This window comes from Sinocyclocheilus grahami, unplaced genomic scaffold, assembly GCF_001515645.1.
Source record: "Sinocyclocheilus grahami isolate Dianchi unplaced genomic scaffold, SAMN03320097.WGS_v1.1 scaffold1776.1, whole genome shotgun sequence".
Classification (NCBI taxonomy): Eukaryota; Metazoa; Chordata; class Actinopteri; order Cypriniformes; family Cyprinidae; genus Sinocyclocheilus; species Sinocyclocheilus grahami.
This window is the reverse complement of record NW_015506955.1, coordinates 12,923-25,162: the sequence shown is the minus strand read 5'-3', so window position 1 is coordinate 25,162 and position 12,240 is coordinate 12,923. Positions and strand designations below refer to the sequence as shown.

General features: G+C 34.0%; 2 protein-coding genes across 2 annotated transcripts in view; both read left to right on the top strand.

Annotated features, from left to right (window-relative positions):
- slc25a46 (solute carrier family 25 member 46) overlaps positions 1-4,426 on the top strand; it is a 27,038-nt gene extending 22,612 nt beyond the window's left edge. The window contains exons 5-8 of the mRNA XM_016259001.1: positions 818-918; positions 1,144-1,200; positions 1,542-1,599; positions 3,158-4,426. Coding sequence (XP_016114487.1) covers positions 818-918; positions 1,144-1,200; positions 1,542-1,599; positions 3,158-3,745 — 804 coding nt within the window. The 3' untranslated portion in view covers positions 3,746-4,426. The remainder of the gene's footprint in view (positions 1-817; positions 919-1,143; positions 1,201-1,541; positions 1,600-3,157) is intronic.
- A 3,742-nt stretch (positions 4,427-8,168) lies between these two features.
- Positions 8,169-12,240, top strand: part of LOC107572574 (WD repeat-containing protein 36-like) — a gene marked incomplete at its 3' end in the record, with an annotated part of 16,358 nt that continues 12,286 nt past the window's right edge. The window contains exons 1-6 of the mRNA XM_016258998.1: positions 8,169-8,228; positions 10,435-10,462; positions 10,582-10,682; positions 10,801-10,918; positions 11,023-11,155; positions 11,781-11,900. Coding sequence (XP_016114484.1) covers positions 8,169-8,228; positions 10,435-10,462; positions 10,582-10,682; positions 10,801-10,918; positions 11,023-11,155; positions 11,781-11,900 — 560 coding nt within the window. The remainder of the gene's footprint in view (positions 8,229-10,434; positions 10,463-10,581; positions 10,683-10,800; positions 10,919-11,022; positions 11,156-11,780; positions 11,901-12,240) is intronic.

The following is a 12,240-nucleotide window of genomic DNA, read 5'->3' as shown; positions in this document are numbered from 1 at the left end:
AAAAGAGCAACAACAAAAACATGTTGCTGGAGACGGGCTTATTGAAAATTGAAAAACTGCTTGTCTGCCAGCAGGAGGCGCTTTGAGAGCGGTAGAACTAACGGTTTCTCTGGCTGTAATCAAAACAGCTCCGCTCATGAACGCTACTTTATCGGATAAAATGAAAATGTCATCAAAACTTTTCTGAAGACAGTCGGTTCCCTTCAGAGGTACATTCATATAAAACACCCGCGCCGTGCAGTGCTCATGTTAATTCAACGAAGTCAAACGCCACAAATACATCAATGTATGGGAAACACTGGTAATGTACATCGAAATATCGGAAATGTGTTTAAAAATCATATCACCGTTATTGAAAAAAATTATATCGCGATACATATTGATATTGAATTATTGTCCAGCTCTAATTAGTACACAAACCAATTTCAAAACACGTGTATATCTTGATTTAAACGTATCTGGAGTATAATTATATTGAGTATAATTATCTTAAGATATAATTAAATTTTAATTTTACGTTTTTGTAATTGTTGCACTACCTTGGTTTGTCTTAAAAAAAATAATAAATATGTGATTATTTTATTATTTTCACTACTATTTGAATATAAAATTTATACTCAAAATTCTATTCAAATAATGTGTAGATATTTAAATGTGCGCCCCATTTTTTTGCGGACCCTCTTCTCAAAATCTGTTCACAAGTGGTTGGAGATGCTATTGAGACTCATGTTACCCAGATGTAAATTGCTATGTGTCTCACCTGACCATTTGTGATCTGATTGAAGCATCTCTCTCTCTCTCGCTCTCTATTTTACAGGGTCCAAAAGCTTTATGGAAAGGAATGGGCAGCACTTTTGTGGTACAGGGGGTCACGCTGGGAACAGAGGGCATCATCAGCGAATGCACACCTTTACCAAGGTATAGAAATATACAATGTAAGCAATTGCTAATAAGTGTCCTTGAGAAGGCCTTCTTTAGAGATTAATCGCTGGTTTTGTTTTGTAGCCTTATAACACACAGAGGACTAAATCTTTAATAAATGATGGCAGCATTTCAGTTTGAATTTATTTGATCAGTTCTCATGATGTTTTCCTGCCATTTTGAAGTAAATTGTCTTTCTAATATTGTCATGAATATTCACAGGGAGTTATCACACAAGTGGAACCCTAAACAAGTTGTAGGACACTTAGTACTCAAAGGGTAAGTTAAGACATTTGCCTAATTTAGTTAACAGTGCATTACAGTAAGTTACCTAGCATTTTTTGCTATTGTTTGGAAAATGCCATAAGCTGCGAGTTGTTTATCTCTTGATTCTTTTATGAGTCATAATTTTAGCTTGCTCTTCCGTATCTGGGATCTGTTTGAATAAGCTTCTGACTAAGCTTAATATGCAGGTTGTTGTTTGTATATCAAAGTCCCACAAAGAATACGGAAAGGGAATTCCATAGGCTTGACATTTAAATGATCAATCTTCTCCTTATCTCTTTTTGTGCAGTACTTTGATCTTGTGAAATCTTTTTTTTTTTTTTTTTTTTTTCCAGTTTGTCATATGTGGTTGCAATGCCGTTTTACTCAGCAAGTCTCATAGAGACTGTACAGGTACGGGATTCTTATACACTCTTTCTGGCTTGTTTTGTTTTTTGTTACAATACAGATCCTTTTTCATGTTCTTGGCCTTTGTATACAGAAATAAAAATGTCGAATAAAATAATAGATTCAGTGAATTTTATGCTTAAAAACAAGTGAAAATATCTTCCAGTAGGACACGACAAAATACACTATACATATATTCAAGATATATTCTATGGAAACCTGTTTGAAGATATTAAATATCTTTAGCAGTTTTGATTCTCATGTATATGTGTCTTGTTTTAAGGATGTTAAGATCATTTTACTGGAAAACAAGACTTTGATTATAAATAGTTGTTTTTTTTCTTTTCAGTATAAAACTGGCAAAGTTGTAATAATCATTATTAATTAAATATTTCAAATATATTTTCCAATGATGAATAAAGAATTTCCTGTGACACAACATCTTGACTTGGCACTAAGATCAGATTCAATGCTTTAGGAAACGCAGTTTTGATTAGATCTTGTGGTAAAAGAGCAAACCAGTTTTGGGTAACTAACTCTCCAATATGTAGGTTTCTGATGCAATTTTACATCTGATGATTGTTGGAAAATCTGAGGGCTTGCATTTGCTTGCAGTTGGAAAGTCTGATAACGGTATCCGTTTTGCTTTCGTTTTGACTTTAGCTGTTTGGAATTTGCTGTAGGAATTGTACTATTGTGAACATTACAAACCATTTGTATGAAAGTCTGAGAAGAGGAGACTAAATTTAAAATCAAGTTCATTTTGGTAGTTGTCTATAAAAACTGATGTATTTTTACATCACGTGACATATTTGTTCAAGAAAAACATGATTTTAGGGCCGGGCGATACATTATTATAATACAGATTAGATAGTTTAGTAGTTTCTTCACTATTTAAAAGTATGGGGTCTATAAGATTTTTTTTTTAAAGTTTCTCACAAAGGCTGCATTTATTTGATCAAAAATACAGTAAACTCAGAAATGTTGTGAAGTATTATTACAACTTCATAAAAATGTAATTTATTCCTGTGTTGGCAAAGCTGAATTTTCAGAAGCCTTTACTCCAGTTTTCAACGTCACATTATCCTTATGCTGCTTATTCTTATTGTTGTTGTGGAAACAGTTAAAAAAAAAATTTAGGATTGTTGAATAGAAAGTTGAATTAACAGAAAGTTGAAAAGAATAGCATTTATTTGAAATAGAAATATACAATTAAATGCATCCTTACTGACTATTATTACTAATTTCTTTTAAGAAAAAATCCGATTGACCCCAAACTTTTGAACAGAAGTGTAAATAGTTCAATATTAAACAATTTCCTTTTAAACAGTTTTATTTCTTAATTAAACATTTTGAATCAACAATGGCTGCTGGTTGTCATAGTGGTTTCTCTGATTGGGGAAAAGAACATTTGATACTTGTATTAAATATATCCCTTTTAAATACATAAATATAATGAAATGTTGTCAAAAAGCGGTCAAATAATGAGGATTTTTGTTTTTGTTGTTGTTATATCGCCCAGCCCGACTTCATTTAGTGTTTCCTCTTGATGTTTCCTCACCAGAGTGAAATAATCCGAGACAACCCCGGCATCCTGGATTGTGTGAAAGAAGGAATCGGGCGAGTTATGGGGATGGGAGTGCCTCACAGCAAGCGTCTCCTTCCCCTCTGGAACCTGCTGTTCCCCACGGTCCTCCACGGCATCCTCCACTATGTTATCAGTTCCAGCGTGCAGCGGCTGGTTCTTTACCTGCTGCGGCGTCGGAATAATGGCTCACCAAAGCACTTGTCCCCTGACTCGCAAGCGGACGCGGTCCAGTCTATGCTGGAGGCATACTTCCCTGAGCTCATGGCCAGCTTTGCTGCCAGCCTGTGTGCAGATGTGCTGCTGTTTCCTTTGGAAACGGTGTTGCACAGGCTGCATATCCAGGGAACACGCACTATCATCGACAACACTGACCTGGGTTTCGAGGTTTTGCCCATTAACTCGCAGTATGAAGGAATGAGGGACTGTATTAATGCTATTCGGCGTGAGGAGGGCACCATGGGCTTCTACAAGGGCTTCGGCTCCATCGTGGTGCAGTACTCGCTTCATGCCGCAGTTCTGCAGATCACCAAGATGATCTACTCAACGCTGCTGCGAAATGCTTAAGTAGAATGACTCGGAAAACATCGATTCCTTCCTAATTCGCCTCAAAGAGTTAGACATTCCAAAAATGTGTCCTAATATGAATTGATAATTGCAGATATTGAGGTTTTCTTCACCTCTTCCTGTGATTTGTTAGTCTACTTGCGTACGTTGTTTCATAAAGCACTGGTTGTCTTGTTAATTGCACGACACATTTATGCAAAATAGTCAGTATGCTTTCACATTAGCACTGGATTGAAATTATTATTATGGTGACCCCCAACTATCCACTAGCGCCAAAACATGTCTAATATTTCTGAAACACCGACTTTTGTAATTATATTCCCATACTGTTTCTCCATTTCATCAGTGGCCACCAGGTTTCATAATGTGGTGTGTGAATGTGATTGTTCTTCTTTTGGCAACAATGGTTTAAGGCCTGTGCCAAGTTCTTAACGAAATTATGTCATTAAGTTATTATTTGCACCTCAGTGAAACTTGTGCCAGTGTTTCAAACAGTGAAAAGGTTTCTGTTTGCCAGGTTTAACATGATATAAGAGATTCAAAATGCAGTTCATTGAATTGGAAGCCATTATATACACAAGAGTGCATGTGTAGAATTAACGTACCTCTGCTTCCTGGGTAAGTAAATAATCAAGTTCTCATTTATTGGGCACCATGCTTAAAATAAATGTCTAAAATCTGTTTTGTGTGAACCTTGCGTAGTTATTATTATGACTTGCCGTAGCATGTTAACCACAAATTACAACTGTTTCTGAGAAACTACATTGTTTGGTGGAAGAATACCATTTTTATTTATATCATTACACTTTATTTCATCTGTGAAATCTTACTACGTATATGGAATAACCATTTTATAAAAGCAATAAGCCCCATGAAGCCGTGGTTTACAGTGAATTTATAACAGCTAAGGGGATTTAACAACGCCCCTTAGCTGTTATAAATTCACTGTAAACCACGGCTTCATGGGGCTTATTGCTTTTATAAAATGGTTATTCCATATACGTAGTAAGATTTCACAGATGAAATAAAGTGTAATGATATAAATAAAAATGGTATTCTTCCACCAAACAATGTAGTTTCTCAGAAACAGTTGTAATTTGTGGTTCCAACAAAGTGGTTGCCGAGCTACACACAAATGTCAACAAAGGTGTATGTATGTGTATACAACAGCTTTCAATGCACATAGAAATATTAATATTTACTTTAAGCACTGAAAAAAAATCTTAAACTAATAACTAACTAAATTTTAAATCTAAAACGAATAACTAACTAATAACTACATCTTAAACTAATAACTAACTGAATAAATAAATATGGGGGAAAACAGAATAGAAATTGTAATATTGCCTATACTTCATTTTATTTTCCAGATGCATGAAATAAGAAATCTTACACGCATCTTAAACTGGACTTTAGCTTGAAACTCTTCAAAATAGCAGAATATACAAGAGATGAAAAGAGACAGCTGTGTAAGAACAAATATATTACATTTCAATTAATAATATCAATTAATATTAGTACTGTTCTTAATATTGTTTTCTTAATTTTATGTAAAAACTCACAAACATGTCTGAAGTGGCTATGTATTCTAGAATCCCCACAACCCTACATAGTTTGGAAAATGGATGCATGGATGGATGGATGATGGTAAAATGTGCACAGCATGAAAGTTTTATTTTCAAACATTTTTGTTTTGATTTGCTGAATTATGCCATTTTGCCCAATTATTTACAAGAAAGTATAAAAAGAGGAAGTTATACGTTTAAAATCAAGTCCATTTTGGCAGTTGTCCATAAACACTGATGATTTTTAGTCAAGGAGATCTCACGACACAATTGAACAAGCATGATTGTAGGGCCATCAGATTGATTACATGTTTAGTAAAAAGTTTGGGATATGTTTGGTAAGACCCTCCTTTCAAAAATAAAAAATGGATAGAAACATCAATGTTTTGAACAGTACACTCTCAGAAAAAAAGGTACAAGAGCTTTATACACTGGGGCAGCACCTTTTCAAAAAGTACAAATATGTACTAATTAGCTACTACACTCTAAAAAATGCTGGGTTAAATACAACCCAGTGCTGGGTAAAATAGAGACAAAGCCAGCAATTGGGTTGTTTTGACCCAGCATTTTTTAGAGTGTAATATGCATACTTTAGCCACAAATATGTACCTTTAAGGTACCAAATTACCTTATGTACCAAAGACTGCATATATGTACGTAGTTGTATTATTTTGAAATGGTACTTTTACGCTGGGATTTTACTCTAATCATCTCCCCTAGTGACAGCTTTTGTTTCTTTTTCTTTTTTTTCTCTCTCTGAGAGTGCAGTGTTTATCTATACATGCTGGCTGTTAGCCGCTGTTCAGAAAGATCTACCAATGTTTTTGTTTTCATTATTCTTTGATGTGATATGGTAATTTTAAACACATTAATTTAAACACATCTGTTCCACCTTTATTTGACCCTCTAACTCTAGCACTTTCTATTCTATTTTAATTCTACTTTATCTATATTTATCTTTTTTTTATTTTTATATTGTTGGGTTTGTCCCTATTATACCCAGCACTGGGTTGTATTTAACCCAGCATTTTTTAGAGTGTAATATGCATACTTTAGCCACAAATATGTACCTTTAAGGTACCAAATTACCTTATGTACCAAAGACTGCATATATGTACGTAGTTGTATTATTTTGAAATGGTACTTTTACGCTGGGATTTTACTCTAATCATCTGCCCTAGTGACAGCTTTTGTTTCTTTTTCTTTTTTTTCTCTCTCTGAGAGTGCAGTGTTTATCTATACATGCTGGCTGTTAGCCGCTGTTCAGAAAGATCTACCAATGTTTTTGTTTTCATTATTCTTTGATGTGATATGGTAATTTTAAACACATTAATTTAAACACATCTGTTCCACCTTTATTTGACCCTCTAACTCTAGCACTTTCTATTCTATTTTAATTCTACTTTATCTATATTTATCTTCTTTTTTTTTTTTTTTTAAGAGCTTTCTATTTTTTCTATTCCATCTACTTGTTTTTCTTTGTGTGTGTGTGTGTATATGTGTGTGCATAATATATACATATAGATACATATATATACATATACTCAAACTTATTTCAATCATTTAATATTTATATTTTTTCAGCCTTATTTGACTGTTCTATATTTAGTCAGTAGTAACCTGATATTTATCAGTGTTATTTTAATATTATTATAATTGTATTTTTTTATATATATTTTGAGTTGTCATTTTAATTTAAAATTTTAGTAATGTTACGCTCTTTTGTCATTGTTATTTATTTATGTATTTATTTATAACATTTTAGCTGTTATGCCAGTCTTGGATTTACTGCCACCTAGTGGCCTGGATGTATGATCATGCAAAGCAATGCTTTTCAATAAATTTAGACAGTAAAAATGCAACATTCACATTAACAATGAATGATTTATTCTGGAAACAACAGTGACCAATATTAGGAGAGTTTCTGAGTGACTAGTATTCATCTGTTCATGTGATTCCCGCATGTCTGTCCTCATGAACATGTCCTCCATGTATGATAAACAGCTTTTATTAGATTACTAATATGACTGAAGTGTACATGATGAACATACTTTTCAAAAGTACCATTCATTTCTTTCTTTGTAAAGTTTTTAAATAATGGAGTTCACCTTTAAACACACAATTATCGTTCCCATCAGCAGTATATCTGAGTATATCAGCAGCACCATATCTGAAATGACTTTCCTTTATAGCCAACGTCACCAAGTCTGCTTGTTTCTCAACCACCTGACTCTTCAATCCGTATAAATTCAGATGGATAAAATTAAGCACCTTTTTTCAAACCCTTAATCCTTTTTCACTCAGAAATAGGTCACCAAATGGAAATAAAATGGCTTGCGAATGCCATTACATGTTGACTTATTCATCTTATTAGTTAGTGTGAACTCAGCAGCCCTACATGGACTGGGTTATACACACCTTGCTACGTGTACTGTGTTAGGCTAACCGAGACTTGTCCTTTGCACTTACAGGTGCATCTCAATAAATTAGAATAGAAACAACAACAAAACTACAGCGAGAATAAAAGTTACGCCTTCTTTCTTTGCGTGAACATTTGGGCGGCGTTATGCAAATCTTCCCACATCGTGAGGTAGATATGTGGGGGCGTGTTAGAACGAGCCGTTTTAGGTAGGTGTGGCTGACTCTTAACTTTTATAAAGAATATCTCTTTGTATTTGAGACTTTAGTCTTTGCAACTTTACAGATCTTCTTTATGCACCAAGAGCTTGTAACACTTCAAAGAGAGGAAAAATTGAAAACGCATCATATGACCCCTTTAAAAGAGAGTGCTTACTGCTGTTGGACTTGGCTAATAGAAAGGAAACATGGCCCCAACAAGAGAGTGGTCAGTTGAAACGATGGAGAGGTCTATAAAACTCCTTCAAGACGGAAATCCAACATGGAGTGTGGCAAAAGAAGTTGGATGTTCTCAGTCAGCTGTTTCTAAAATTTGGTGCAAGTATAAACAAAATGGAAAGGTTGTAAAAGGAAAACATACAGGCAGACCAAGGAAGACGTCAAAGTGTCAGGATAGAAAACAAAGCAATTTGCCTTCAAAATAGAAAATGCACAACGAAACAAATGGGCAGTGTGTGACAGAACTGTTTGAAATTGGCTGAATTAAATGGGATTTACATATAGAAAAGCCAAAGGAAAACCAGCATTAACACCTAAACAGAAGACAACAAGGTTACAAGAGGCTAAAGAGAAGCAGTCGTTGAGTGTGAATGATTGGATGAAAGTGATATTCAGTCAGTGATGAATCATCAATCTGACAAGGAGATGATGCTGGGACTTTTGTCTGGTGCTGTTCTAATGAAACGTATAAAGATGACTGCCTGAAGGAAACAATGACATTTCCCAGCTCATTAATGAAATGGGGTTGCAGCGTGTCAGTTAAAGGACCAGGAGAAATGGCAATCCTACCTTAACAGTCAGTGCACAGGTGTACACTGAAATTTTGGACACTTTTCTCATTCCATCGATAGAAAAGAAGTTTGGTGACGGATGTCATTTTTCAAGATGATAATGCATCTTGCCACAGAGTGTTAAAGCTTTTCTTCAGGAAAGGCATATCAACTCAATGACATGGCCGGATCTTATGGTGCGTACAAGTCATGTCGGATAGATCGTATTTACGAGTTGAACGCACATGAACGCCACCACAAAGTCGTTATTACGAGTGGGAAACTCGACATTTTCTTTAAGCCCAGAGTTTCCGAGTTGGAGGCGTGTCAATGAGAAACATGGCGGAATCGATGGATGCAACGTCTGTAGTTGACAGTAAATTTTTGTTTAAATTGATAGTTTAGTTGTCCTATAAACTTAAATTGGTCATGTTCTTGTTACGCAGCTAGTTAATGAAATCCAAGGGGAAAAAATGCTATCGTTTTTGCACCTATAGGTGAAAAACTTTTGATTTGCCATGTTGCATTTAGCTAACAGCTTTTTTAATCTGTATTTTAGCATTTGTTGATGCTGAAAATCAGTTATACTGGGATCCTGGTCTAAAAAAAAATATTGAAAACGCAAAACACACCTGATGCGAATTCTTTGCTCTTCATTTTCTATAAGCAGAGTTAACAGACCCTGTTGTATTTTCTTGTAATTTATTAAAAGAAGGTACACCGCCATCTTGTGCCGACTGACGTCGTAATTACGACTTGTCAACTCGTAAGTACGAACGTCCCAGGAGGACTTGAACGCAGCATACATCCAATTGAAAATTCATGGTGGAAATTGAAAAAAACTGGTCCGTGACCAGGCTTCATCTTGCAAAGCTGATCTGTCAACCGCTATTCGAGAAAGTTGGAACCAGCTTGATAAAGAATATTGTTTTTCATTAGTGAAGTCCACGCCCTAAAGAATTCAGGCCATCATAAAAGCCAGAGGTGGAGCAACAAATTAATTGTGCTTTTTGGTTGATGATTCCATATTTTGTTTCCTCTAGTTGATATGGAAAACAGTTTTCCTTTAATTTAATCTAATTTGTTTGAGGTATGTTTCACATAACCAGAATGGTGAATTATTAAACAAAAATGGTTTTGTGGCATATCTGTGATTTTGTTTATTTATGAATTAAAACATTTGTGTGAGCATCTTCTAAGTGTGGTGATTCCATAATTTTTGCCAGGGGTTGTACCATGATACCACACCCAAAAAAAGTAGCAACATAGGTACTCCGTGTACCATACCATAGTACTTTTTGGTAGTACAGTACTAGTAGTTTTGACACTGATTAAACTGGTTTCACTTTTTTTTACACATTATTATGCATTATAATTACTCACTGTAGTAAATTAAACTATAGTAACTGTAAATTGTGTAATTACAATCAACTAAACCAAACTCAACTCTATAGTAAGTACAAATTGTTAATTAATATTACTATGTAATTAAACTGTAACAGGACCCCTGAAAATAAATTGAAAAAAGTGTAACCCATACTTTAAATACAGTAATTAACCAAATATGGAGGTGTTAAAGTTAGATTACATGCTTAGTAGGTTTAATACTAATATAATAACTTGATTAATAATTATAAGTAATAAAACAATGGGCTTTATTAGTTTATGTTAATTCTTTCAGTGAAGTATAAAATGAACCCATCTTTTTTTCTGGCAGGTGAAGAAACTTGGAATCGTTGCAGTCAGTAAGTACGATTCAGTAGATTTATTTTACAGTACAGTGCATTTTCTGCGAATCCATGATCAAATGGTTATAGTTCCCATATGCATTTGATTAAAACAGTTGTAATAACCACCCGTATAGGTAATGCCCTCCCAGAAGACATTTCATCCCTGGCGGCAGATCGTATGCTTGTCTATGCTGCATTTGGAAAACTCATTTGTGCTTTTGCTAAAAACAAAGAGGTAAAGCATAATGTGTTACAGTTAGACACATACTGTGTTCTAAAAGATGCATAACACTAAAGAGACTTAGATTAAATAAAAATTAGTAATAATATGTCTTTTTGTCTCTTCCATCCAGGTTGTTCACACATACATAGGCCATCAAGCTGATGTGCACTTGCTGTTGCCTTTCGGAGATCATCTGATTTCTGTTGACAAGGACAATGTTGTCATTATTTGGGATGTGGAGTCTGAGGGTTGGTTTGTTATTATTTTTGCTATGCTTACATTTCTTTCTTTCAGAAGAAACAAGGATATCTTCACAGTGAATGTAATATATTTTGTCTTTCTCACATTGCAGACACATATCTGCAGATTTCATATGACAAAGCATCATTTGAAGTCTCTGCTTTGATGCATCCGAGCACCTACCTGAACAAAATCCTGTTTGGAAGCAGTCAAGGGAGTCTTCAGTTATGGAACATCAAATCAAAGTATGCACTTCTAATGAACGCTGAGTGTACTTGATGGTCTTTGTGGCATTTACAGTGACTTTTGAAAGAATGAAGATTATTTTTTGATTATTTGTATCGGTTATAATGACATTACAGTAAGCACATTTTGTATAACCATAGTGTTCTTCATTAATACCATTAATAAAGTTACAAGAATACTATGAACGCACCATTTTTAAAAATTAAAATCAGCACAATTAAAGCCAGCAGACCAAATTCTGCTATGATGTATATTACTTTTCAAAAATAAATAAATAAACAATGCTTTAATTTAGCAAGGATGCATACGATTGTCAAAAGTGACAGTAAAGACAGTTCTAATGTTACAAAAGATTTCTGTTTCAGATATTACTTTTAAAAAATTCAGCTTTGCATCACAGAAATAAATTACATTTTATAATACATTATTAAAATGTTAAAATATTTAAATTGTTCAAATAACATTTATTTCACAATTTAAAAAAATATATTTCTTAGAATTTCTTAACAGAATTTTTGAGATGGAACTTTTATGTTAATTATGTAGCAGTACATATAATGTAGTACAGCAAATGTTGTTTGATAATCGAAAAATTGAAAATGAATTCTGCTTTTCTTACTCCAGCAAACTCTTGTTCACATTTCCTGGATGGGCATCTGCTGTTACTGTTCTTCAACAGGTTAGTCCTATTACTTTCTTTATTTTATTCTTTACCCTGGATACATTTAAGAAATACACATATGTGTGATCTAACATTATCGAGTATATCACAAAAACACACCCAGAGAGTGCACGCATACTCTGTGTGATTTACATTTAGTCATTTAGCAGACGCTTTTATCCAAAGCGACTTACAAATGAGGACAATAAAAGCAGTCAAAACTAACAAAAGAGCAACAATATATAAGTGCAAATGACAAGTCTCTCAACGCAGTACACGTAGCAAGGTGTGTATATATATATATATATATATACATATATATATATTTTATACACACACACGCACAATGAAAAACAAGTAGATAGAATAGAAAGCTTTTTTTAAATAAAGAAGATAAATAGATAAAGTAGAATTAAAATAGAA